Source organism: Pelmatolapia mariae, linkage group LG17, assembly GCF_036321145.2.
Source record: "Pelmatolapia mariae isolate MD_Pm_ZW linkage group LG17, Pm_UMD_F_2, whole genome shotgun sequence".
NCBI lineage: Eukaryota > Metazoa > Chordata > Actinopteri > Cichliformes > Cichlidae > Pelmatolapia > Pelmatolapia mariae.
In genome coordinates this window covers 19,967,382-19,991,804 of record NC_086242.1, presented here as the reverse complement: position 1 = coordinate 19,991,804, position 24,423 = coordinate 19,967,382, and the positions used below count along the sequence as shown (strand labels likewise).

At 40.7% G+C, this 24,423-nt stretch overlaps 2 protein-coding genes and 1 long non-coding RNA gene across 9 annotated transcripts; 2 read left to right on the top strand and 1 right to left on the bottom strand.

Moving 5' to 3' along the window:
- Positions 1-791: 791 nt before the first annotated feature.
- LOC134616015 (solute carrier family 35 member E3) lies at positions 792-9,754 on the top strand. 3 transcript variants are annotated; one of them, XR_010091382.1, is made up of 8 exons: positions 792-1,068; positions 2,377-2,837; positions 2,974-3,084; positions 3,166-3,225; positions 4,695-4,793; positions 5,142-5,224; positions 7,771-8,058; positions 8,145-8,179. XR_010091382.1 is itself a non-coding variant. In XM_063460784.1 (8 exons), exons 2-8 carry the CDS (start codon positions 2,445-2,447, stop codon positions 8,244-8,246), a joined length of 933 nt encoding a protein of 310 aa, XP_063316854.1. In that variant the 5' UTR covers positions 793-1,068; positions 2,377-2,444; the 3' UTR covers positions 8,247-9,754. The 3 variants fall into 3 exon arrangements, 2 of the variants coding, with proteins under 2 accessions (XP_063316855.1, XP_063316854.1); XM_063460784.1 differs by having other exon boundaries at positions 793-1,068; positions 7,974-8,058; positions 8,145-9,754; XM_063460785.1 differs by lacking the exon at positions 8,145-8,179 and having other exon boundaries at positions 7,771-8,080.
- On the bottom strand, positions 8,545-12,750 carry LOC134616031 (uncharacterized). 3 transcript variants are annotated; one of them, XR_010091386.1, is made up of 4 exons: positions 12,653-12,750; positions 11,177-11,386; positions 10,168-10,270; positions 8,592-8,652 (listed from the first exon to the last, which is right to left on the bottom strand). It is a non-coding gene; the product is annotated as an uncharacterized LOC134616031 (long non-coding RNA). The 3 variants fall into 3 exon arrangements; XR_010091385.1 differs by lacking the exon at positions 10,168-10,270 and having other exon boundaries at positions 8,545-8,652; XR_010091384.1 differs by having other exon boundaries at positions 10,168-11,386.
- Positions 12,751-13,712: 962 nt separating this feature from the next.
- Positions 13,713-22,675, top strand: slc35e3 (solute carrier family 35 member E3). 3 transcript variants are annotated; one of them, XR_010091383.1, is made up of 8 exons: positions 13,713-13,989; positions 15,298-15,758; positions 15,895-16,005; positions 16,087-16,146; positions 17,616-17,714; positions 18,063-18,145; positions 20,692-20,979; positions 21,066-21,100. XR_010091383.1 is itself a non-coding variant. In XM_063460786.1 (8 exons), exons 2-8 carry the CDS (start codon positions 15,366-15,368, stop codon positions 21,165-21,167), a joined length of 933 nt encoding a protein of 310 aa, XP_063316856.1. In that variant the 5' UTR covers positions 13,714-13,989; positions 15,298-15,365; the 3' UTR covers positions 21,168-22,675. The 3 variants fall into 3 exon arrangements, 2 of the variants coding, with proteins under 2 accessions (XP_063316857.1, XP_063316856.1); XM_063460786.1 differs by having other exon boundaries at positions 13,714-13,989; positions 20,895-20,979; positions 21,066-22,675; XM_063460787.1 differs by lacking the exon at positions 21,066-21,100 and having other exon boundaries at positions 20,692-21,001.
- The last annotated feature ends 1,748 nt before the right edge of the window (positions 22,676-24,423 follow it).

Below are 24,423 nucleotides of genomic sequence, written 5' to 3'. Positions count from 1 at the left end.
AGATCTCAAAGCAACACATAATGCCACGATATAAAGAAATGAATAAGAACCAAAGTCACTGACATCTATCAGTGTAGAAAGGGTTACAAAGATATTTCTAAGTCTTTGGGACTCCAGTGAACCACAGTGACATCTATTATCCACAAAACGTGCAACAGTAGTGAAAATTCCCAGGAGTTGCCAGCCAAAAAAAACTTCCAAGAGCCCATAAATGACTCATCCAGGAGGTCACAAAAGCCCCTGAACAACATCTAAAGAACTGCAGGCCTCACCTTCCCCAGTTAAGGTGAGAGTTTATGATTCAACAATAAGAAAACGGCTGGGCAAAAATGGCGAGTTCCAAGGAGAAAACCACTGACCAAAGACAGGCCAAATGCTAGTCTCATATTAGCCAAAAAAAACATCTTAATGATGACCCCAAAGTCCACAGAATATTTGGGGGGAAATATACTTTTGGAAGGTTTAAGTCCTGTTACACCTAACATAAAACTAACACCACATTTCATAAAAAGACCATCATACTAACAGTCAAACATGGTGGTAGTGTGAATGTCTGGGGCTGCTGCCCTTAAGGTTCTTTGTGTGGCGCAGTCAGTTTGGACTTAAATCAGACTGAGATGCTTTGGCACGGACTTAAACAGGCTGGAAAACCCTTCATTGTGGCGGAACTAAAGCAATTCTGCAAATTCTGCACCCGGCTTAGTTTCTCTATGGAGTGAGACATCTGCCACATAGACCACCTCTGCGCTCCTCTTCCCTCCGGTCCGTTAGCAGCCGCTGTTGCTTGATAGACACAAACGGTAAACGGGGAGGAAACTGGGAGGAAGTAGGAACACACTCACTCACTGGGTGTTTTTTCCTTCTCCTGCTGGAAGTCACGGCTGTGTTACGATCTGCGGAAGAGCAGGGAAGACATTCCTCCGGCACAGCAGCGGGGGTTTGGGCACTGCAGAGGCCGGGAGAGGAGCTTCGAACGCCGGGGAAGACCGGTACCTCTCCGGGGTTTGTTTGGCGGCAGCGAGGCGAGACGGAGGAGAAGCAGGGAGGCAAATGGAAAGATGACCCGAGGTAAACTTTATTCAGTACGTGGCAGACAGACAGAGAAGCGGATATATATATACTACGTATCGTTTTAGATGTGAGTGGAGCTGTGAACTTGAGTAGCTCTACCGGTTTCCACCTAATGGTTTTAAGTAAGACAAAGTAAGACCAATCATCAGGCAGAACTCCGTTATTTTAACCGTTAACCGTTACAAACGGCAAAATGTTCCCTCCGGTAGTCTGAAAGCTTGGAGAGGACTTAACGATTATTATGCTATTTACGACACTGGATTACAATTTAAGGAACTTTCTTTTGTGTGCTTTCATTGTATTGGAGTAAAAACACCAATATTAATCTCTAATATTCAGTTAGGTCCATAACTATTTGTTCACTGGGACGCTCAACGTGGGCTAACTGAAGGAGGCCATTATTACCCTAAAAACACAAATAAATCTATGATAGAGAGCAGAAACTTCATAAGTCACCAAGCAAACGCACTGCTCAGCCCAGCAGCACCTAAAGGCCCAAAAGGCCACTACAGACAATTAAAGTGGATAATAAAAACAACTTTATGACATCTAACCAAGTAAAACTCTTGAGGAGGCAGGTGTATCACAGTCAAAGTCTATAACTAAGGGATGACTTCATGAATGGAAATGGAGAGGATTTACAACAAGGTGCAAATACTGGTTACTATTAATGCTTATTATTGAAGTGATTGCTGACAGAAACATGAGGGTGGATTGCAAAGTGTAAAGGGTTGTACTCGCTGCTCACATTCAGACAAATGTCACAAAACCGATCAGATAGCTTCAAAGTGGAAATTCATAATGACCTAAAGAAGGCTGCAAACGTAAACTAAAATAATAATGTGATATTCTTCATTGGACAAGTCAGTCACCTGATCTCAAACCAATAAAACAGCCTTTCTGTGACTGAAGACAAAACTGAAATCAGTGAGACCCAATAAAACAAGCAGCAGCTGACAGGAGCTGAAGTAAAGGCATGGCGGAGCATCTCAGAGTAGTAAATGCAGCATTTGGTGATCACTGACTTTCATCCAAGTATCAAAAATAATCCCTATATTTAAATTAGTTTGCTCAATTACGTCTGAGACTCAAAAATTGAGGTCTATGTATAAATATGATAATATATTTACCTTCATATAGTTAATTCAGTACTTTTGTTAAACCTTTTAATTAATTTTTTATTGTAGTTGTTGGATTCTGAAAATAGAAAAACACTTATTTTGCTTGTAGCTTGTATGGTACCATGAGCTTCTAGACTTTTTTTTAGTTTTAGACTTTCTAACACTCGTATCTCTCTTTGGCCAGTGTGAACAACTCAGCTAAGTTCAACAAAGCTCCGTCTGAATAACTTTAACTCTGAGGCCTCCCAGATCATGGCTGCCAGCTTTTTAGCCAACAGGCGCATTGTTGCTGGCCTGCTGGTCAACCTGTTCTCCTCCATCTGTATCGTCTTCATCAACAAATGGATCTACGTACACTATGGCTTCCCCAACATGACCCTGACCCTCGTTCACTTTGTGGTCACCTGGCTGGGACTCTACTTCTGCCAGAAAATGGATGTTTTTGCTCCAAAAAGCCTTCCGATTCGCAGGATTGTGTGGCTGGCTCTGAGCTTCTGCGGGTTCGTGGCCTTCACCAACCTTTCCCTACAGAACAACTCGATAGGAACGTACCAGTTGGCTAAAGCAATGACCACTCCCGTCATCATCCTCATCCAGACCACCTACTACAAGAAGACCTTCTCCACCAAGATTAAACTCACACTGGTTAGCAAAGTCCCATCTGCTTGTTAGAGCTGTAGAAACATGCCAATCTGAATGATTCTTACAGGATACTGGTGTTTGGGTCATTTTGGGGTAAGTGAGAGACAATGTCAGCACAATCTGCTCCCCCTCTCCTCAGGTACCCATAACATTAGGAGTGATACTGAACTCGTACTATGATGTGCGGTTCAACTTGCTGGGGATTGTGTTCGCGTCTCTTGGAGTTCTGGTGACGTCACTTTACCAAGTGGTGAGTAAAGGTATATGCTGAAAAAACACTCCACAGAGACTGAAGTAAGGTGATTAACTGTTCTCCACATTTCTCTCTCAGTGGGTGGGGGCAAAGCAACATGAGCTCCAGGTGAACTCCATGCAGCTTTTATACTATCAGGTGAGACCCAGCCACAAACCAAGTAAAAGATCACTGAATACTCAGTATCTAGTGTTAGATAATCTAATCAGTTTTCCTATGTAATGCTGCTTATTATGCGATGGGTTTAGAACTGGACTGCTTACTTTGCTTACCTTGAGTTGTTGGTCATTATTTATTATTATTTTGTCTTTGGATTTTATAAGATGTTAGAATTTATTTGGAACTCGATTTGGGACTTTGCAACAAGACTTTTGTACTTTGATTTTATTTATTTATTTATTTTGACCAGAGACTTGATTTTGGATTTATTTCCTTTTATTGGGGCCTGAGGTTTGGAGCTTTAGTTTAGGGACATAATTGAAGACTCGCTGGCTTGCCTCGACTTGGAACCAGACTGAGGATGCAAGGCTTTGGACTTTGTTCCCTTTTATTTGGGATTTGGCCTAAAACTTTCAGATTTAGTCCCAGGACTTCTTTGCATTTTTTTGGAACTGGAGTTGGAATTAGCCTTTTATTATTTGTTTACTTGCTAATATTTTATTTTGGACTTGTTTCCCTATGCTTGAAACTTGTAATGCTAATGATTTATTACAGGACTTGTTGATGAACACCTGGGCTTTTGATTTTGGACAGCAAACTGGATAGTGACTTTAGACCCTGGGCTTAATTTTTGCACTATTATTCATTTCATTTGGATTATTTCCTAGGACTAATAAATATATTTCTAGGAATGTTTGGCCTTAGGTTGGCCTTACATTAAAACTGGAATTGGGACTTGTTATTCTTGTCTTGGGATTCTTAGAGACTTAAAATTTTCATTTTTGATTTGCAGGTTGCTGAATTGTGTCTTGATTTGGATTCGTGATATTTTCTTGGACCTGCTGGTACAGAATTATGTGGGACTTGTTACGAGTTGCCATCTAGAGTTGTGTTGGTACTTTCTGATACTTTCAGATGATTTGGGGCTTGTTGACATTGGCCTATGGCTTGTCCTGTAACTTGCTGATATAAATTATTCAGGACCTGTTACCGTCATGTAGGGCTTCTTCATAATGACTTGCAAATTGCCTTGAGATCTGCTGATGTTTGGTTTGGAGCTTGTTAGTACCATTCAGTTCCATATGATGGTATTGGAATTGGACTTGGAATTAAAAAGTACTTTGTCCACTAGATCTTTAGTACCACGTATTTAACATAGTTTTCAAGGTTTTTGTTTAAAAAAAAAACTTTAAAATTAATTATTTAAAATTTATTAATTAAAAATGATTGTTTGACGACTGTCACCTCACCAACACAGTGTAGACTAGAGCAGTAAAATCAAACGTTAATCAGCTTCAGTGTCTATTAAGCAATATGTCTTAAAGACACATTACAGGTCAGAGACAGATTAGCTGAGAGCTTTGGAGTAATAGTAGGATGTTATTTATATTTTATACTTGATATAATGCAATGGCTGTAGATTTTTACTGCACAGACTGTCCTTTTAGGCTCCTCTATCGTCAGCCTTCCTGCTCTGCATCGTTCCACTGTTTGAGCCGCTGACTGGATCCGGAGGAATATTTGGACCCTGGTCTTTGCCTGCTCTGGTCAGACTCAACATGACACACACACACACACACACACACACACACCATTTTAAAAGACGCACACAACTGCAGCTACATGATCTGCAATTGGATCTAATGTCTGGGACTTTCCAAGTAATAGTCTGCCACATTTTATCAAAGACATTAAAAGCGGGGCATTTATTCTGCCTGTCTGTTCTGCTGATAGTCACATTGGTCAGTTGGTTATTAAATACTGCTATATGTATTAATAGATGGAAGTGTTTAATTTAATACATTTTGACTCATGTTCCAAGTCTTAGTTTGAGATTTGGAGCAGCTGGTAACGGTGTTTTCCTTTTCTTCCGGCTGCTTTCTTCTTCCTTCTAGATGACTGTGCTGTTTTCGGGCGTGGTGGCTTTCCTGGTCAACCTATCCATCTACTGGATCATTGGAAACACCTCACCTGTTACGTATCCTCAAACACTTGTGGGCCAGAAGAGGTCTTGCAGTGTCAGTGGTTGCTTCAGTTTGTCGTGGATCTCGTTGGAGTTTACTTTAACAGGGGTGCAACTAGGGCTGCACGATTTTGCATAAAATGAGAATCACGATTTTTTTGCTTAGAATTGAGATCACGATTCTCTCACAATTTTCTTTTCCAGTATAAATATTTATTGCACTTATTAACTGCACATCAACTTCGTAACAGTTGAAACTGAACATAAAAACAATAAATAAACATAAAAACAATAAATGCCTCACATTTTGCTGTTGCCGCAAAATGTTGTACTGCTTGAAATTCCGTCTCCACCGTTGCTCGACACTGCGTGTATAGAGCAGGTAGTGCAACAATAGAAAATAGTTGCGGGACGGCACTGTGTAGCGTTTGTCTAGGGCAGGGGTCAGCAACCTTTAACACCCAAAGAGCCATTTGGACGCGATTTCCACGCAAAAGAAAACTCTGGGAGCCGCAAATACTTTTTGACATCTAAAATGAACATAACACTGTATATATTGTTTTTTTTTTTTTTACCTTTATGCTTTGTGTGAACAACTAAGGTGTGTTGCTTAAATGCATGAAGTGCTACAGAGAAAATTACATTTTATTTATGTAATTAACACATTTTGAACTTTGCAAAATTCCGCCTAAGTATGTATTTTACCTGGTTAATGTGTGTGGCGGGGCGTGGACTGCAGCGCCGCTGCAGGGGAGGCGGACGCACCTTAGCGGTACCCGCAATCATGCCTCGCCGCCTTAACGTCTGTGCCACCTATGCTGTTGTGTTGGTGTGTGTCGGGCTGCGAGCTTTAACAGCGGCTGTATGCGTAAAGCAACCGTGTGTGAAAAGTGGTCAATAAAAAGATGCTGAAAAGCGTGTTCATGGAAACATAGTCGGGTCTGCCGTGATATGTTTACAATGGGACTTCCGCTCCTGAACCTCTGCGCACAGCGTCTGCTGTACGATCGGGGCTGTACGAAGTCACTTTCATCTTTACGCACGACTGTAAGCTGTCGTCTGTGAGGCGTGAACGTGTTTGTTTTTGGAGAACAGCTGCTGACATAATGTGGATCCGAAGATCCATAATTGGCCTACCTGGGGTTGAAAGTCTCGCACGGCGTTTCGGCCGGTATATCGGCTTCCGCAAGTGTGACGCTTATTTTGATCGATCAAAAACTAATACAATATAATTTTATATTTATATTTCAATATCACAATAATCTTCCAATTTAGAACTACGAGTTAAAAAAAAGAACTAACATAAATAAAGACTTTAGCTAATTACTTACAAAAAATTATTTATTTCCCCAAACCACGTGGAGCCGTAGAAGGACTAAAGATCCGCATGCGGCTCCGGAGCCGCAGGTTGCCGACCCCTGGTCTAGGGTGTTGATCATTTTCCTAAATCCCTCGTTTTGCACAGTGTTGATGTGAGCCATATCTTTGGTCAGGTGATAAGTAATAGCCTCCGTAATTTCTTTGTGCCTGCGGGAGTTCGACGTGTATAGGGAAGCGCTGTATAAGGTTCCCGTTATTGATGTTTGGGTGGTTGACCGGGACGGATTTTCTCCTGTCACTTTCTCGTCATCCCTGACGTGTTCTCCGTTGTTTTTTTCCTGCCAATTTGAGCATCACACGGCACAGCTTCTGTATCACGTGGTATAAGGCTCCGCCCTTGTCATTTGTTGAGCAGGAAGAGTGAGCGCTTGTTTTCATGCAGATTATGTCCCGGATCAAAATGCGGTACAATCGTCGTCGTCTTTCTTTCTTTCTTTCTTTTTTTTTAAAAAATCGTTGTCATTTGGAAATGAGATCGCACATAAGTATGAATCGAGATCGCGATTTTCTAACGATTAATCGTGCAGCCCTAGGTGCAACGCCTGTTCTGAAGTAATTTGTGCAAATATGAGGCTTTCTTTGGACTTCTTGCGCTCCTGATCTCCTTCAGGGTAGTCATTGGTTTTCTCTGGCAGTTTTGGGAGCTACATATGTGTCAAACTTTCTAGTCTTATTGAAAGGGTTGCAGAACTTCTTAAAAGGGTGTTTAAGAAGTCTTTACAGTGAACCTGTTTATGTCTTGGAAAGATTTAAAACCTCCTTGAGTCAATTTTTGTGTTTCAGCGTCTTGAAGTCTTTGTGAGGAGCTTTTTAGGGATTCAAGAACTCCAAACGAAACACCTCCTTAAGGGTTGAGAACTTTTATTAAAGGGTTCATGTCTTCTTGATCGTTTCGCTGGTTTTCTTAGAAAGTTTTGAGGACTCACCCAGGTTTTTGGAACTTTTCTTTTTTTTCTTAAGAATTTTTTAAGGTGGGTTTAGGTTTCTGGTTTTATTGGTATTTTGTGAGGAGCTCTCTAACCTAATGCTCATCTAAATCAAAAGTAGGCAGTTGATGTAGTTCAGGCATCTAACTAGTGTTTTTAAGGCATGTTGAACATGTTATCCTTCCAGAAAGTCACAAAAGAGAGAAAGGTCTGTACATTTCTCCATTGATTGCTTTCCTTACACCTCTGACCCAGATAAGTGGTAAAAACAAATTGGTGGATGGATGAATCTGTAATCTTACAAAAATACAATTAAACATCTTGAAGAGGTCTTCAGAGACTTCTGGAAGAGTTGTGGTCTTTTCAGAATAGTTCTGAGGGGTTTGCCTCAAGGTCCTTCTGGTACAAATATTTCAGATGACATTCATAATTGTTGTTATCCTGATTCTAGTTCACAGCTATAACATGTTTGGTCATTTTAAATTCTGCATCACACTGGTTGGTGGATACCTGCTCTTCCATGACCCACTGTCACTCAACCAGGTGAGTCTTCCTGTGCTGCTCTGATGAGTCAAACCAGGCAGTTTTCAGTTTCCAAACCTTCTACTCTCTTCCCGTCTCTCACTCAGGCGTTGGGGATCCTCTGTACTCTGGCAGGTATCCTGTCTTACACTCACTTCAAGCTGATGGAGCAGGAAGAAGGGAAGAGCCGGCTGGCTCAAAGACCCTAGGCCATCTTTACATGTTGGTCTGCTGCACAGACTCCTGCTATTGGCCATCCACAGTGAGACCGGCTGGAGATACCTCTTTATATATTTTTACCATTTTTATTACAGGTATTTTTTTAGAAGAGAAGGGATTTCATCGTGGATCGTGTCAGATTTAAACGTATATGGCATGTTAACACTGCTGTTCGTACTACTTCCACTGAGCTTCAGCAGCACTGATCCAAAGTCTTAAAGAAACCTGAAGCTCATCACAAAGGCAGCTTCTCAAGTGTTAAATCACTCTCATCACGCAGCTTTAACACAGATGGATGGAGGTGTGGTTTAAACCAACCAACCAATCAAAAGAAGGATGCAGTTGAGCTCTGTGAACGATCCTTCAGGACACCAAACCTTCATCTGCTGCTGGAGGCTGAAAAAAAAAATTGCAATTACAGTAATATTAGAAAAATTGCATCATCATCTGCTGTTTTTCTGATTTTTGGTATTCACATCAGCTGTAGAGTTGAAGGACTTTGACGTTTATGATAGTGCAGACATGAAGGCAGAAGACACTGATGGGAATCCATCAGCAATCTGCATGGACATGTTTAAACAAGTTTACATAGTAAATACTTCTGTCAGGTCCCACCTGTTATCCACCAACCACTGGAAGAAACCAATTTCTTTGAAGTGAAATTTGAAGGATTTTACTTATTAAATCATCTCAGTGACTTACAGATCATGAACACAGAAACTCAGACACTGTTGGGGCTACAGCAGTTTTCCAAAGAAGAAGTCAGTGGCAGAAGCTTTTCTGTTATCAGCCTCTCTGTATAGGTGATTTCCATAGACTGATGAAAATGAATTTGATTGCCAGTCAAATACCAGTAACTTACAGGTGGTATGAAGTGATAAATGAGGTTCAATAATCGGTTACTAAATAACTTCTCCATAAACTGTTCTAAAATTTGTGGAAGACTTTATAATCAGGCAAAAATGGGTTAAAGTGAACTGGTTTATAAAATGATGGTTTCTTCCATTTCTGAGTCTCTGGCTCCTGTTACTGAGCTGAAAAGTGACTCGTTGCAGTTCTGCAGGACTGAGTTTGCTGTGTAAAATTTTTGTGGATTTTGCAAACGTTATTTGTTTGGCCCTTCAAATCAGACACTGCCCTGAATGAGTCATTAATCTGTTGGGGGGTTTTTTTTGTTGTTGTTGTTTAGAGTCTATGATAGGTCTAGTTTTATTTCAGATTTAGCCACATTCATTGCTGATGTAAATTTTTAAAATTTGTATTTTTTGATCAAATTGTCTTAGCTTGTGTAGCTGTTATTTAGAGACATATTGCATTGTTTGGGGGGTTTTTTTTTGTTGTTTTTGTCTGATCCTTTGTCTTGACCCTGTTGATGGTACAGGTGGGATTTTGGGGACGTGGCTCAGCGAAGCATGACGATCTGCTATTGTGGATTACATATCTGAAGAAATGTTCAGTTGTTCAAAGAACTGTTGAAATAAAACTTTAATCTTCTGCATCGACAGTGATTTCTTCTTCATGACACTTTGTGATGTACAGCAGCTTCTGAACATGTAGTCCTCAATCTGACATCCTCGTGCTGAGCATGCTCAGTAGAGCTTTCTTGTTTATATTTCACTGTATTAAGCAAATTCAGCCTGCTGAATGAAAACAAATTTAGTGGCAGTTTGCATTGTTTGAGGGTACACAAGTATCTAGATGTGGTGCTCCTGAAAAAAACACCATCCGTTAGTCTTTATGATCTTGTTTACTTGCTATCATAAATATGCTATTAAAATAACTTCTTGTATTAAACATGGCCAAAGTCTGAGCCAAAATTTCTGACATGCAGTCTTATCTACTCTTCACTTTGTATTAAGCAAGAAGGAATGTTGCATAAACGGACATCTTGTGCACAGAAGCTCTACGCACCTGCTGTTCAAACCTGTTTATTGGAGGCAGCCAATGAGAAGAGAGTTGGTTTAAAGGGAGAGGATGAACTGAGTTTGAGCTTTACAGCAGTAGCTTTGCATGACTGTAAAATATGGAGTTGGAAGTGAGCAGAATGGTTTAAACACCCTCTTTAGGAGGGGCAGCATTTTCATCATTAATCGTCCAGAAATGACATTGTAAAGAAGCACACTGTTGTCATCTGTAATAAGCATGTTATAATATAACCACACCTAAGTGGAGTTCTCCTGTGAATGGCCTCACTGTGGAGCATCCCTGGGTTTCCCCCTCACATGCATGTGTGCCTCATTCATACCGTGCCAATAAAGCTGCAATTGTAACATACACACACACACACACACACACACACACACACACACACACACACACACACAGCAAGGCTGTGCCAGGAGGGAATTTTAGATGAATGAACAAGAGGAAAGAGTGTGTTTAAATAAATCTCTACTCTCTGAGGAATGAGTGAAACCCGAGAGCTGTTATTAAACTGCATACTGCGGGCATCCTGCTGCTACCACTGTGGGTATGTATAGATGGTATTCAGAAGTGTTATTTTTGGGAAGAGAGGACACAGACTCTGGGATGCTGAATAAAAATAAAAGGAAAAGTTAGTTTTAAAAGCTGATACCCAGAATCTCTTGCTGGGATTTTAGGATTTGTTGCACTTGCTTCATACTACAGATCTTAACCATGACTCAATAATCACAGCAATTTCTGCACCATACAATAACACACCAACGGGAGCTCATTTATAATCCAACCCATACACCATGTCCCACCTGGACTGTGTTTATGCGTTTGTGTGGAAGCTCCACCAAATGAAGCACTCCAAACCAACCAACATTAATTGAACTAGGTTATAAAGCCCTCCAATTCTGAGACTCCACCATCTAAAATGGACAAGAGGGGACAAATCACAGTTTAAATCGTAGGGTTACAGGTTCCTGGTCCCATTTTAGAAAGGTGAATGTACCATAAAGCTTGCAGCTACATTTCCAACTTTCCCCTTTATTAAAAGACCCATCAGCAGCTGCTGGGTTGAGTGGGTTGGTGTAGGGGCTGGACAGGAATCAGATCAAAGTCTTTCTGCAGCAGGATACAGGCCACTTTCTTTCTCCTCCTGCGGGCAGCAACCGTTACCTCGTCGTCTCGAACCACCGGAGATGGCAGCTCACTCTGAGCCCTGAAGGACAAGATGAAGCACAAGAAAGCACCTTACCTAGAGAATTATAAACATATTAATTTATGTGCAGTTCAGAGGCTTTTACACCACTGAATTTACATCTTTTTTTCTTTCTCTGCTCTCTTTAGGGGTCGCGACATTAGATCATCTCTCTACTCGTCATCCTTTCCCTAAAGTTCTCCTCTCCAAGTCCACCTTTACACCATCCGTGGATCTCCTGAGGCCATCTTCAACATCCTTTGTCGAATATATCCACCATCCCTCCTCTGCACATGTTCAAACCATCTCAGCCTGAGCTGTCCTTGTATCTAATCCTGTCCATCCTGGTCACTTCAGCTTGACGACCTATTTTTTCAATGCCACCATCTCCAAACCATACATTTTAGCAGGTCTAAGATCCTGCAAACCTGCCCTTTCGTGAAGCCATATTGCTTCCTGCTTTTTAATCACCTCACTTCTTAGCTTCAACATCTCTTTCCCCAGAGCTTCATGGTATGGCTCATCATCTTTATCTCTCTGTAGCTGCCACAGCTCTGGACATCAACCTTGTTCTTGACATTATATTTAAATCTTTAAATTACTAGAAGCAGTCAAAAGAAGACAAAAGACAATTACATTTTCTAATCACTTGTAAAAGGTTACTGTTGGGTTCAACACAAAAAAGCCGTGGCACTTCCGACGGTTCTCTTTAAAAAACAATTTTAGTCACTGGCTTTAACTGTGCCTAAACTAACAAGAAGCGTCACAGGTCTGTGTGAACCCATGCAATGTAAATAAAACAACTACAGCAAACAATTTTGCCACGATATATATAGCTGAGAGCATATCAAAAGTTAGTACTCATAAAACAACAACATATTGCAATCTTTATAACACTTAACGTAGTTCAGTTATAACCTAGTAAATCTAACTTTATGTAATACTTCCCTAATTGCAGTAGTTCTTCCAAAATACTGGCTGCTAACAGCTCTACTAAACCACTAATTCTTATTTTATTCACCCTAGAAAGCAGCTCTTGTTACCGACTGTCAACTGTACCCAAACCAGAGCATTTAGCTGGTTAGCATCGCCACTCACTGTGAACGGCAGCATTAGCGCTGTTAGCATTGTTAACGTTAGCTAACAAAGTTGAAGTCCCTGAATTTAGCACACTAGCGGACTAAATAAAAATCCAACGGTCTGTAATCACCAGACACATGCCCAACTAACCATACATAAGAGTAAAATGTGTATAACTGCTGAATAACGCTTAAAAATAATGTTTACCAGTCCATAGCGGTGAGTTGTCAGTTCCCGCTTCACGAGGTTAACGGGGCTGCTTCTTCTACTTCTTTTCAATTCTCAGCAGACTGCGTCTCTTAATTCACACTGCTGCCCCCACGAGTTGCAATTAGATTGCATCCAGCCTTGTATATGTTTCCACTGGGTTTTTTTGTAAACTTAAGTATTTTATTAATCATAGAAAAAAAATCAAAATCTGATTACGTCCAGATCAATTGAATCAATAAAAGAGAACCTGTCTGATGTAAGCTAAAAGATCTCAAAGCAACACATAATGCCACGATATAAAGAAATGAATAAGAACCAAAGTCACTGACATCTATCAGTGTAGAAAGGGTTACAAAGATATTTCTAAGTCTTTGGGACTCCAGTGAACCACAGTGACATCTATTATCCACAAAACGTGCAACAGTAGTGAAAATTCCCAGGAGTTGCCAGCCAAAAAAAACTTCCAAGAGCCCATAAATGACTCATCCAGGAGGTCACAAAAGCCCCTGAACAACATCTAAAGAACTGCAGGCCTCACCTTCCCCAGTTAAGGTGAGAGTTTATGATTCAACAATAAGAAAACGGCTGGGCAAAAATGGCGAGTTCCAAGGAGAAAACCACTGACCAAAGACAGGCCAAATGCTAGTCTCATATTAGCCAAAAAAAACATCTTAATGATGACCCCAAAGTCCACAGAATATTTGGGGGGAAATATACTTTTGGAAGGTTTAAGTCCTGTTACACCTAACATAAAACTAACACCACATTTCATAAAAAGACCATCATACTAACAGTCAAACATGGTGGTAGTGTGAATGTCTGGGGCTGCTGCCCTTAAGGTTCTTTGTGTGGCGCAGTCAGTTTGGACTTAAATCAGACTGAGATGCTTTGGCACGGACTTAAACAGGCTGGAAAACCCTTCATTGTGGCGGAACTAAAGCAATTCTGCAAATTCTGCACCCGGCTTAGTTTCTCTATGGAGTGAGACATCTGCCACATAGACCACCTCTGCGCTCCTCTTCCCTCCGGTCCGTTAGCAGCCGCTGTTGCTTGATAGACACAAACGGTAAACGGGGAGGAAACTGGGAGGAAGTAGGAACACACTCACTCACTGGGTGTTTTTTCCTTCTCCTGCTGGAAGTCACGGCTGTGTTACGATCTGCGGAAGAGCAGGGAAGACATTCCTCCGGCACAGCAGCGGGGGTTTGGGCACTGCAGAGGCCGGGAGAGGAGCTTCGAACGCCGGGGAAGACCGGTACCTCTCCGGGGTTTGTTTGGCGGCAGCGAGGCGAGACGGAGGAGAAGCAGGGAGGCAAATGGAAAGATGACCCGAGGTAAACTTTATTCAGTACGTGGCAGACAGACAGAGAAGCGGATATATATATACTACGTATCGTTTTAGATGTGAGTGGAGCTGTGAACTTGAGTAGCTCTACCGGTTTCCACCTAATGGTTTTAAGTAAGACAAAGTAAGACCAATCATCAGGCAGAACTCCGTTATTTTAACCGTTAACCGTTACAAACGGCAAAATGTTCCCTCCGGTAGTCTGAAAGCTTGGAGAGGACTTAACGATTATTATGCTATTTACGACACTGGATTACAATTTAAGGAACTTTCTTTTGTGTGCTTTCATTGTATTGGAGTAAAAACACCAATATTAATCTCTAATATTCAGTTAGGTCCATAACTATTTGTTCACTGGGACGCTCAACGTGGGCTAACTGAAGGAGGCCATTATTACCCTAAAAACACAAATAAATCTATGATAGAGAGCAGAAACTTCATAAGTCACCAAGCAAACGCACTGCTCAGCCCAGCAGCACCTAAAGGCCCAAAAGGCCACTACAGACAATTAAAGTGGATAATAAAAACAACTTTATGACATCTAACCAAGTAAAACTCTTGAGGAGGCAGGTGTATCACAGTCAAAGTCTATAACTAAGGGATGACTTCATGAATGGAAATGGAGAGGATTTACAACAAGGTGCAAATACTGGTTACTATTAATGCTTATTATTGAAGTGATTGCTGACAGAAACATGAGGGTGGATTGCAAAGTGTAAAGGGTTGTACTCGCTGCTCACATTCAGACAAATGTCACAAAACCGATCAGATAGCTTCAAAGTGGAAATTCATAATGACCTAAAGAAGGCTGCAAACGTAAACTAAAATAATAATGTGATATTCTTCATTGGACAAGTCAGTCACCTGATCTCAAACCAATAAAACAGCCTTTCTGTGACTGAAGACAAAACTGAAATCAGTGAGACCCAATAAAACAAGCAGCAGCTGACAGGAGCTGAAGTAAAGGCATGGCGGAGCATCTCAGAGTAGTAAATGCAGCATTTGGTGATCACTGACTTTCATCCAAGTATCAAAAATAATCCCTATATTTAAATTAGTTTGCTCAATTACGTCTGAGACTCAAAAATTGAGGTCTATGTATAAATATGATAATATATTTACCTTCATATAGTTAATTCAGTACTTTTGTTAAACCTTTTAATTAATTTTTTATTGTAGTTGTTGGATTCTGAAAATAGAAAAACACTTATTTTGCTTGTAGCTTGTATGGTACCATGAGCTTCTAGACTTTTTTTTAGTTTTAGACTTTCTAACACTCGTATCTCTCTTTGGCCAGTGTGAACAACTCAGCTAAGTTCAACAAAGCTCCGTCTGAATAACTTTAACTCTGAGGCCTCCCAGATCATGGCTGCCAGCTTTTTAGCCAACAGGCGCATTGTTGCTGGCCTGCTGGTCAACCTGTTCTCCTCCATCTGTATCGTCTTCATCAACAAATGGATCTACGTACACTATGGCTTCCCCAACATGACCCTGACCCTCGTTCACTTTGTGGTCACCTGGCTGGGACTCTACTTCTGCCAGAAAATGGATGTTTTTGCTCCAAAAAGCCTTCCGATTCGCAGGATTGTGTGGCTGGCTCTGAGCTTCTGCGGGTTCGTGGCCTTCACCAACCTTTCCCTACAGAACAACTCGATAGGAACGTACCAGTTGGCTAAAGCAATGACCACTCCCGTCATCATCCTCATCCAGACCACCTACTACAAGAAGACCTTCTCCACCAAGATTAAACTCACACTGGTTAGCAAAGTCCCATCTGCTTGTTAGAGCTGTAGAAACATGCCAATCTGAATGATTCTTACAGGATACTGGTGTTTGGGTCATTTTGGGGTAAGTGAGAGACAATGTCAGCACAATCTGCTCCCCCTCTCCTCAGGTACCCATAACATTAGGAGTGATACTGAACTCGTACTATGATGTGCGGTTCAACTTGCTGGGGATTGTGTTCGCGTCTCTTGGAGTTCTGGTGACGTCACTTTACCAAGTGGTGAGTAAAGGTATATGCTGAAAAAACACTCCACAGAGACTGAAGTAAGGTGATTAACTGTTCTCCACATTTCTCTCTCAGTGGGTGGGGGCAAAGCAACATGAGCTCCAGGTGAACTCCATGCAGCTTTTATACTATCAGGTGAGACCCAGCCACAAACCAAGTAAAAGATCACTGAATACTCAGTATCTAGTGTTAGATAATCTAATCAGTTTTCCTATGTAATGCTGCTTATTATGCGATGGGTTTAGAACTGGACTGCTTACTTTGCTTACCTTGAGTTGTTGGTCATTATTTATTATTATTTTGTCTTTGGATTTTATAAGATGTTAGAATTTATTTGGAACTCGATTTGGGACTTTGCAACAAGACTTTTGTACTTTGATTTTATTTATTTATTTATTTTGACCAGAGACTTGATTTTGGATTTATTTCCTTTTATTGGGGCCTGAGGTTTGGAGCTTTAGTTTAGGGACATAATTGAAGACTCGCTGGCTTGCCTCGACTTGGAACCAGACTGAGGATGCAAGGCTTTGGACTTTGTTCCCTTTTATTTGGGATTTGGCCTAAAACTTTCAGATTTAGTCCCAGGACTTCTTTGCATTTTTTTGGAACTGGAGTTGGAATTAGCCTTTTATTATTTGTTTACTTGCTAATATTTTATTTTGGACTTGTTTCCCTATGCTTGAAACTTGTAATGCTAATGATTTATTACAGGACTTGTTGATGAACACCTGGGCTTTTGATTTTGGACAGCAAACTGGATAGTGACTTTAGACCCTGGGCTTAATTTTTGCACTATTATTCATTTCATTTGGATTATTTCCTAGGACTAATAAATATATTTCTAGGAATGTTTGGCCTTAGGTTGGCCTTACATTAAAACTGGAATTGGGACTTGTTATTCTTGTCTTGGGATTCTTAGAGACTTAAAATTTTCATTTTTGATTTGCAGGTTGCTGAATTGTGTCTTGATTTGGATTCGTGATATTTTCTTGGACCTGCTGGTACAGAATTATGTGGGACTTGTTACGAGTTGCCATCTAGAGTTGTGTTGGTACTTTCTGATACTTTCAGATGATTTGGGGCTTGTTGACATTGGCCTATGGCTTGTCCTGTAACTTGCTGATATAAATTATTCAGGACCTGTTACCGTCATGTAGGGCTTCTTCATAATGACTTGCAAATTGCCTTGAGATCTGCTGATGTTTGGTTTGGAGCTTGTTAGTACCATTCAGTTCCATATGATGGTATTGGAATTGGACTTGGAATTAAAAAGTACTTTGTCCACTAGATCTTTAGTACCACGTATTTAACATAGTTTTCAAGGTTTTTGTTTAAAAAAAAAACTTTAAAATTAATTATTTAAAATTTATTAATTAAAAATGATTGTTTGACGACTGTCACCTCACCAACACAGTGTAGACTAGAGCAGTAAAATCAAACGTTAATCAGCTTCAGTGTCTATTAAGCAATATGTCTTAAAGACACATTACAGGTCAGAGACAGATTAGCTGAGAGCTTTGGAGTAATAGTAGGATGTTATTTATATTTTATACTTGATATAATGCAATGGCTGTAGATTTTTACTGCACAGACTGTCCTTTTAGGCTCCTCTATCGTCAGCCTTCCTGCTCTGCATCGTTCCACTGTTTGAGCCGCTGACTGGATCCGGAGGAATATTTGGACCCTGGTCTTTGCCTGCTCTGGTCAGACTCAACATGACACACACACACACACACACACACACACACCATTTTAAAAGACGCACACAACTGCAGCTACATGATCTGCAATTGGATCTAATGTCTGGGACTTTCCAAGTAATAGTCTGCCACATTTTATCAAAGACATTAAAAGCGGGGCATTTATTCTGCCTGTCTGTTCTGCTGATAGTCACATTGGTCAGTTGGTTATTAAATACTGCTATATGTATTAATAGATGGAAGTGTTTAATTTAATACATTTTGACTCATGTTCCAAGTCTTAGTTTGAGATTTGGAGCAGCTGGTAACGGTGTTTTCCTTTTCTTCCGGCTGCTTTCTTCTTCCTTCTAGATGACTGTGCTGTTTTCGGGCGTGGTGGCTTTCCTGGTCAACCTATCCATCTACTGGATCATTGGAAACACCTCACCTGTTACGTATCCTCAAACACTTGTGGGCCAGAAGAGGTCTTGCAGTGTCAGTGGTTGCTTCAGTTTGTCGTGGATCTCGTTGGAGTTTACTTTAACAGGGGTGCAACTAGGGCTGCACGATTTTGCATAAAATGAGAATCACGATTTTTTTGCTTAGAATTGAGATCACGATTCTCTCACAATTTTCTTTTCCAGTATAAATATTTATTGCACTTATTAACTGCACATCAACTTCGTAACAGTTGAAACTGAACATAAAAACAATAAATAAACATAAAAACAATAAATGCCTCACATTTTGCTGTTGCCGCAAAATGTTGTACTGCTTGAAATTCCGTCTCCACCGTTGCTCGACACTGCGTGTATAGAGCAGGTAGTGCAACAATAGAAAATAGTTGCGGGACGGCACTGTGTAGCGTTTGTCTAGGGCAGGGGTCAGCAACCTTTAACACCCAAAGAGCCATTTGGACGCGATTTCCACGCAAAAGAAAACTCTGGGAGCCGCAAATACTTTTTGACATCTAAAATGAACATAACACTGTATATATTGTTTTTTTTTTTTTTACCTTTATGCTTTGTGTGAACAACTAAGGTGTGTTGCTTAAATGCATGAAGTGCTACAGAGAAAATTACATTTTATTTATGTAATTAACACATTTTGAACTTTGCAAAATTCCGCCTAAGTATGTATTTTACCTGGTTAATGTGTGTGGCGGGGCGTGGACTGCAGCGCCGCTGCAGGGGAGGCGGACGCACCTTAGCGGTACCCGCAATCATGCCTCGCCGCCTTAACGTCTGTGCCACCTATGCTGTTGTGTTGGTGTGTGTCGGGCTGCGAGCTTTAACAGCGGCTGTATGCGTAAAGCAACCGTGTGTGAAAAGTGGTCAATAAAAAGATGCTGAAAAGCGTGTTCATGGAAACATAGTCGGGTCTGCCGTGATATGTTTACAATGGGACTTCCGCTCCTGAACCTCTGCGCACAGCGTCTGCTGTACGATCGGGGCTGTACGAAGTCACTTTCATCTTTACGCACGACTGTAAGCTGTCGTCTGTGAGGCGTGAACGTGTTTGTTTTTGGAGAACAGCTGCTGACATAATGTGGATCCGAAGATCCATAATTGGCCTACCTGGGGTTGAAAGTCTCGCACGGCGTTTCGGCCGGTATATCGGCTTCCGCAAGTGTGACGCTTATTTTGATCGATCAAAAACTAATACAATATAATTTTATATTTATATTTCAATATCACAATAATCTTCCAATTTAGAACTACGAGTTAAAAAAAAGAACTAACATAAATAAAGACTTTAGCTAATTACTTACAAAAAATTATTTATTTCCCCAAACCACGTGGAGCCGTAGAAGGACTAAAGATCCGCATGCGGCTCCGGAGCCGCAGGTTGCCGACCCCTGGTCTAGGGTGTTGATCATTTTCCTAAATCCCTCGTTTTGCACAGTGTTGATGTGAGCCATATCTTTGGTCAGGTGATAAGTAATAGCCTCCGTAATTTCTTTGTGCCTGCGGGAGTTCGACGTGTATAGGGAAGCGCTGTATAAGGTTCCCGTTATTGATGTTTGGGTGGTTGACCGGGACGGATTTTCTCCTGTCACTTTCTCGTCATCCCTGACGTGTTCTCCGTTGTTTTTTTCCTGCCAATTTGAGCATCACACGGCACAGCTTCTGTATCACGTGGTATAAGGCTCCGCCCTTGTCATTTGTTGAGCAGGAAGAGTGAGCGCTTGTTTTCATGCAGATTATGTCCCGGATCAAAATGCGGTACAATCGTCGTCGTCTTTCTTTCTTTCTTTCTTTTTTTTTAAAAAATCGTTGTCATTTGGAAATGAGATCGCACATAAGTATGAATCGAGATCGCGATTTTCTAACGATTAATCGTGCAGCCCTAGGTGCAACGCCTGTTCTGAAGTAATTTGTGCAAATATGAGGCTTTCTTTGGACTTCTTGCGCTCCTGATCTCCTTCAGGGTAGTCATTGGTTTTCTCTGGCAGTTTTGGGAGCTACATATGTGTCAAACTTTCTAGTCTTATTGAAAGGGTTGCAGAACTTCTTAAAAGGGTGTTTAAGAAGTCTTTACAGTGAACCTGTTTATGTCTTGGAAAGATTTAAAACCTCCTTGAGTCAATTTTTGTGTTTCAGCGTCTTGAAGTCTTTGTGAGGAGCTTTTTAGGGATTCAAGAACTCCAAACGAAACACCTCCTTAAGGGTTGAGAACTTTTATTAAAGGGTTCATGTCTTCTTGATCGTTTCGCTGGTTTTCTTAGAAAGTTTTGAGGACTCACCCAGGTTTTTGGAACTTTTCTTTTTTTTCTTAAGAATTTTTTAAGGTGGGTTTAGGTTTCTGGTTTTATTGGTATTTTGTGAGGAGCTCTCTAACCTAATGCTCATCTAAATCAAAAGTAGGCAGTTGATGTAGTTCAGGCATCTAACTAGTGTTTTTAAGGCATGTTGAACATGTTATCCTTCCAGAAAGTCACAAAAGAGAGAAAGGTCTGTACATTTCTCCATTGATTGCTTTCCTTACACCTCTGACCCAGATAAGTGGTAAAAACAAATTGGTGGATGGATGAATCTGTAATCTTACAAAAATACAATTAAACATCTTGAAGAGGTCTTCAGAGACTTCTGGAAGAGTTGTGGTCTTTTCAGAATAGTTCTGAGGGGTTTGCCTCAAGGTCCTTCTGGTACAAATATTTCAGATGACATTCATAATTGTTGTTATCCTGATTCTAGTTCACAGCTATAACATGTTTGGTCATTTTAAATTCTGCATCACACTGGTTGGTGGATACCTGCTCTTCCATGACCCACTGTCACTCAACCAGGTGAGTCTTCCTGTGCTGCTCTGATGAGTCAAACCAGGCAGTTTTCAGTTTCCAAACCTTCTACTCTCTTCCCGTCTCTCACTCAGGCGTTGGGGATCCTCTGTACTCTGGCAGGTATCCTGTCTTACACTCACTTCAAGCTGATGGAGCAGGAAGAAGGGAAGAGCCGGCTGGCTCAAAGACCCTAGGCCATCTTTACATGTTGGTCTGCTGCACAGACTCCTGCTATTGGCCATCCACAGTGAGACCGGCTGGAGATACCTCTTTATATATTTTTACCATTTTTATTACAGGTATTTTTTTAGAAGAGAAGGGATTTCATCGTGGATCGTGTCAGATTTAAACGTATATGGCATGTTAACACTGCTGTTCGTACTACTTCCACTGAGCTTCAGCAGCACTGATCCAAAGTCTTAAAGAAACCTGAAGCTCATCACAAAGGCAGCTTCTCAAGTGTTAAATCACTCTCATCACGCAGCTTTAACACAGATGGATGGAGGTGTGGTTTAAACCAACCAACCAATCAAAAGAAGGATGCAGTTGAGCTCTGTGAACGATCCTTCAGGACACCAAACCTTCATCTGCTGCTGGAGGCTGAAAAAAAAAATTGCAATTACAGTAATATTAGAAAAATTGCATCATCATCTGCTGTTTTTCTGATTTTTGGTATTCACATCAGCTGTAGAGTTGAAGGACTTTGACGTTTATGATAGTGCAGACATGAAGGCAGAAGACACTGATGGGAATCCATCAGCAATCTGCATGGACATGTTTAAACAAGTTTACATAGTAAATACTTCTGTCAGGTCCCACCTGTTATCCACCAACCACTGGAAGAAACCAATTTCTTTGAAGTGAAATTTGAAGGATTTTACTTATTAAATCATCTCAGTGACTTACAGATCATGAACACAGAAACTCAGACACTGTTGGGGCTACAGCAGTTTTCCAAAGAAGAAGTCAGTGGCAGAAGCTTTTCTGTTATCAGCCTCTCTGTATAGGTGATTTCCATAGACTGATGAAAATGAATTTGATTGCCAGTCAAATACCAGTAACTTACAGGTGGTATGAAGTGATAAATGAGGTTCAATAATCGGTTACTAAATAACTTCTCCATAAACTGTTCTAAAATTTGTGGAAGACTTTATAATCAGGCAAAAATGGGTTAAAGTGAACTGGTTTATAAAATGATGGTTTCTTCCATTTCTGAGTCTCTGGCTCCTGTTACTGAGCTGAAAAGTGACTCGTTGCAGTTCTGCAGGACTGAGTTTGCTGTGTAAAATTTTTGTGGATTTTGCAAACGTTATTTGTTTGGCCCTTCAAATCAGACACTGCCCTGAATGAGTCATTAATCTGTTGGGGGGTTTTTTTTGTTGTTGTTGTTTAGAGTCTATGATAGGTCTAGTTTTATTTCAGATTTAGCCACATTCATTGCTGATGTAAATTTTTAAAATTTGTATTTTTTGATCAAATTGTCTTAGCTTGTGTAGCTGTTATTTAGAGACATATTGCATTGTTTGGGGGGTTTTTTTTTGTTGTTTTTGTCTGATCCTTTGTCTTGACCCTGTTGATGGTACAGGTGGGATTTTGGGGACGTGGCTCAGCGAAGCATGACGATCTGCTATTGTGGATTACATATCTGAAGAAATGTTCAGTTGTTCAAAGAACTGTTGAAATAAAACTTTAATCTTCTGCATCGACAGTGATTTCTTCTTCATGACACTTTGTGATGTACAGCAGCTTCTGAACATGTAGTCCTCAATCTGACATCCTCGTGCTGAGCATGCTCAGTAGAGCTTTCTTGTTTATATTTCACTGTATTAAGCAAATTCAGCCTGCTGAATGAAAACAAATTTAGTGGCAGTTTGCATTGTTTGAGGGTACACAAGTATCTAGATGTGGTGCTCCTGAAAAAAACACCATCCGTTAGTCTTTATGATCTTGTTTACTTGCTATCATAAATATGCTATTAAAATAACTTCTTGTATTAAACATGGCCAAAGTCTGAGCCAAAATTTCTGACATGCAGTCTTATCTACTCTTCACTTTGTATTAAGCAAGAAGGAATGTTGCATAAACGGACATCTTGTGCACAGAAGCTCTACGCACCTGCTGTTCAAACCTGTTTATTGGAGGCAGCCAATGAGAAGAGAGTTGGTTTAAAGGGAGAGGATGAACTGAGTTTGAGCTTTACAGCAGTAGCTTTGCATGACTGTAAAATATGGAGTTGGAAGTGAGCAGAATGGTTTAAACACCCTCTTTAGGAGGGGCAGCATTTTCATCATTAATCGTCCAGAAATGACATTGTAAAGAAGCACACTGTTGTCATCTGTAATAAGCATGTTATAATATAACCACACCTAAGTGGAGTTCTCCTGTGAATGGCCTCACTGTGGAGCATCCCTGGGTTTCCCCCTCACATGCATGTGTGCCTCATTCATACCGTGCCAATAAAGCTGCAATTGTAACATACACACACACACACACACACACACACACACACACACACACACACACACACAGCAAGGCTGTGCCAGGAGGGAATTTTAGATGAATGAACAAGAGGAAAGAGTGTGTTTAAATAAATCTCTACTCTCTGAGGAATGAGTGAAACCCGAGAGCTGTTATTAAACTGCATACTGCGGGCATCCTGCTGCTACCACTGTGGGTATGTATAGATGGTATTCAGAAGTGTTATTTTTGGGAAGAGAGGACACAGACTCTGGGATGCTGAATAAAAATAAAAGGAAAAGTTAGTTTTAAAAGCTGATGAAATACATACTGCTAAAATCACAAGAGGAATCAGAGACTTGTGAAAAGCACAACGAGAGAAAGTGGAAAGGAGGGAAAGGCAGAACTAGAGCCACAGCTGAATAGTTCATTTCTCTTGGGAAAGTTTCTAACTGACTGAAGTGTCCCTGAAGTGCAGCCACAATAAGAGCTGTCTGAATTCTGTGAATACTTGGGAAAACTACTTCAGTGCTTCCTTTATGACCTCGTTTAATATTTTCTAAAAACAAAGGAGATCATGCGGTCCCACAATTCACAGCAAACCACCATTCAAATGTCATTAAAGACAATCAGCATAACTGACAGGTGATAGAATCTACAAATATCCAAAAATATTGAGTTTTTCATTTCATGCCATAACCCAGTGATATGTTTTTATCTCTAAACTTTAGGCTGCTTCTTCTCCATCTTCTTAATCTACTTCCCACCTCTGCACATATCCAAACAATCTCAGCCTTTGTCTCCTGTCAACCAGTCAACCTGAAATGTCCCCACTGGTCACTCTCAAATGAAAATCTCAACATCTTCAGCTCTATTACTAGCCTTCTGTCTTGTTGTATCTGCCACCATCTTCTAAACCATACATCCATTCTCTTCTGCTTATCCGGTTGAGGGTTGCTACCATAGGACAGGAGTCAGTCTGTCTCAGTGCTA

Coding starts and splice junctions, on each gene's coding strand:
- LOC134616015 (XM_063460784.1), top strand. CDS start 2,445: ATGGCTGCCAGCTTTTTAGCCAACAGGCGCATTGTTGCTGGCCTGCTG. Junction 2,838..2,973: donor CCAAGATTAAACTCACACTG/GTTAGCAAAGTC, acceptor CCCTCTCCTCAG/GTACCCATAACATTAGGAGT. Junction 4,794..5,141: donor CCTGGTCTTTGCCTGCTCTG/GTCAGACTCAAC, acceptor TCTTCCTTCTAG/ATGACTGTGCTGTTTTCGGG.
- slc35e3 (XM_063460786.1), top strand. CDS start 15,366: ATGGCTGCCAGCTTTTTAGCCAACAGGCGCATTGTTGCTGGCCTGCTG. Junction 16,147..17,615: donor TGCAGCTTTTATACTATCAG/GTGAGACCCAGC, acceptor CTGTCCTTTTAG/GCTCCTCTATCGTCAGCCTT. Junction 18,146..20,894: donor GGAAACACCTCACCTGTTAC/GTATCCTCAAAC, acceptor TCTAGTTCACAG/CTATAACATGTTTGGTCATT.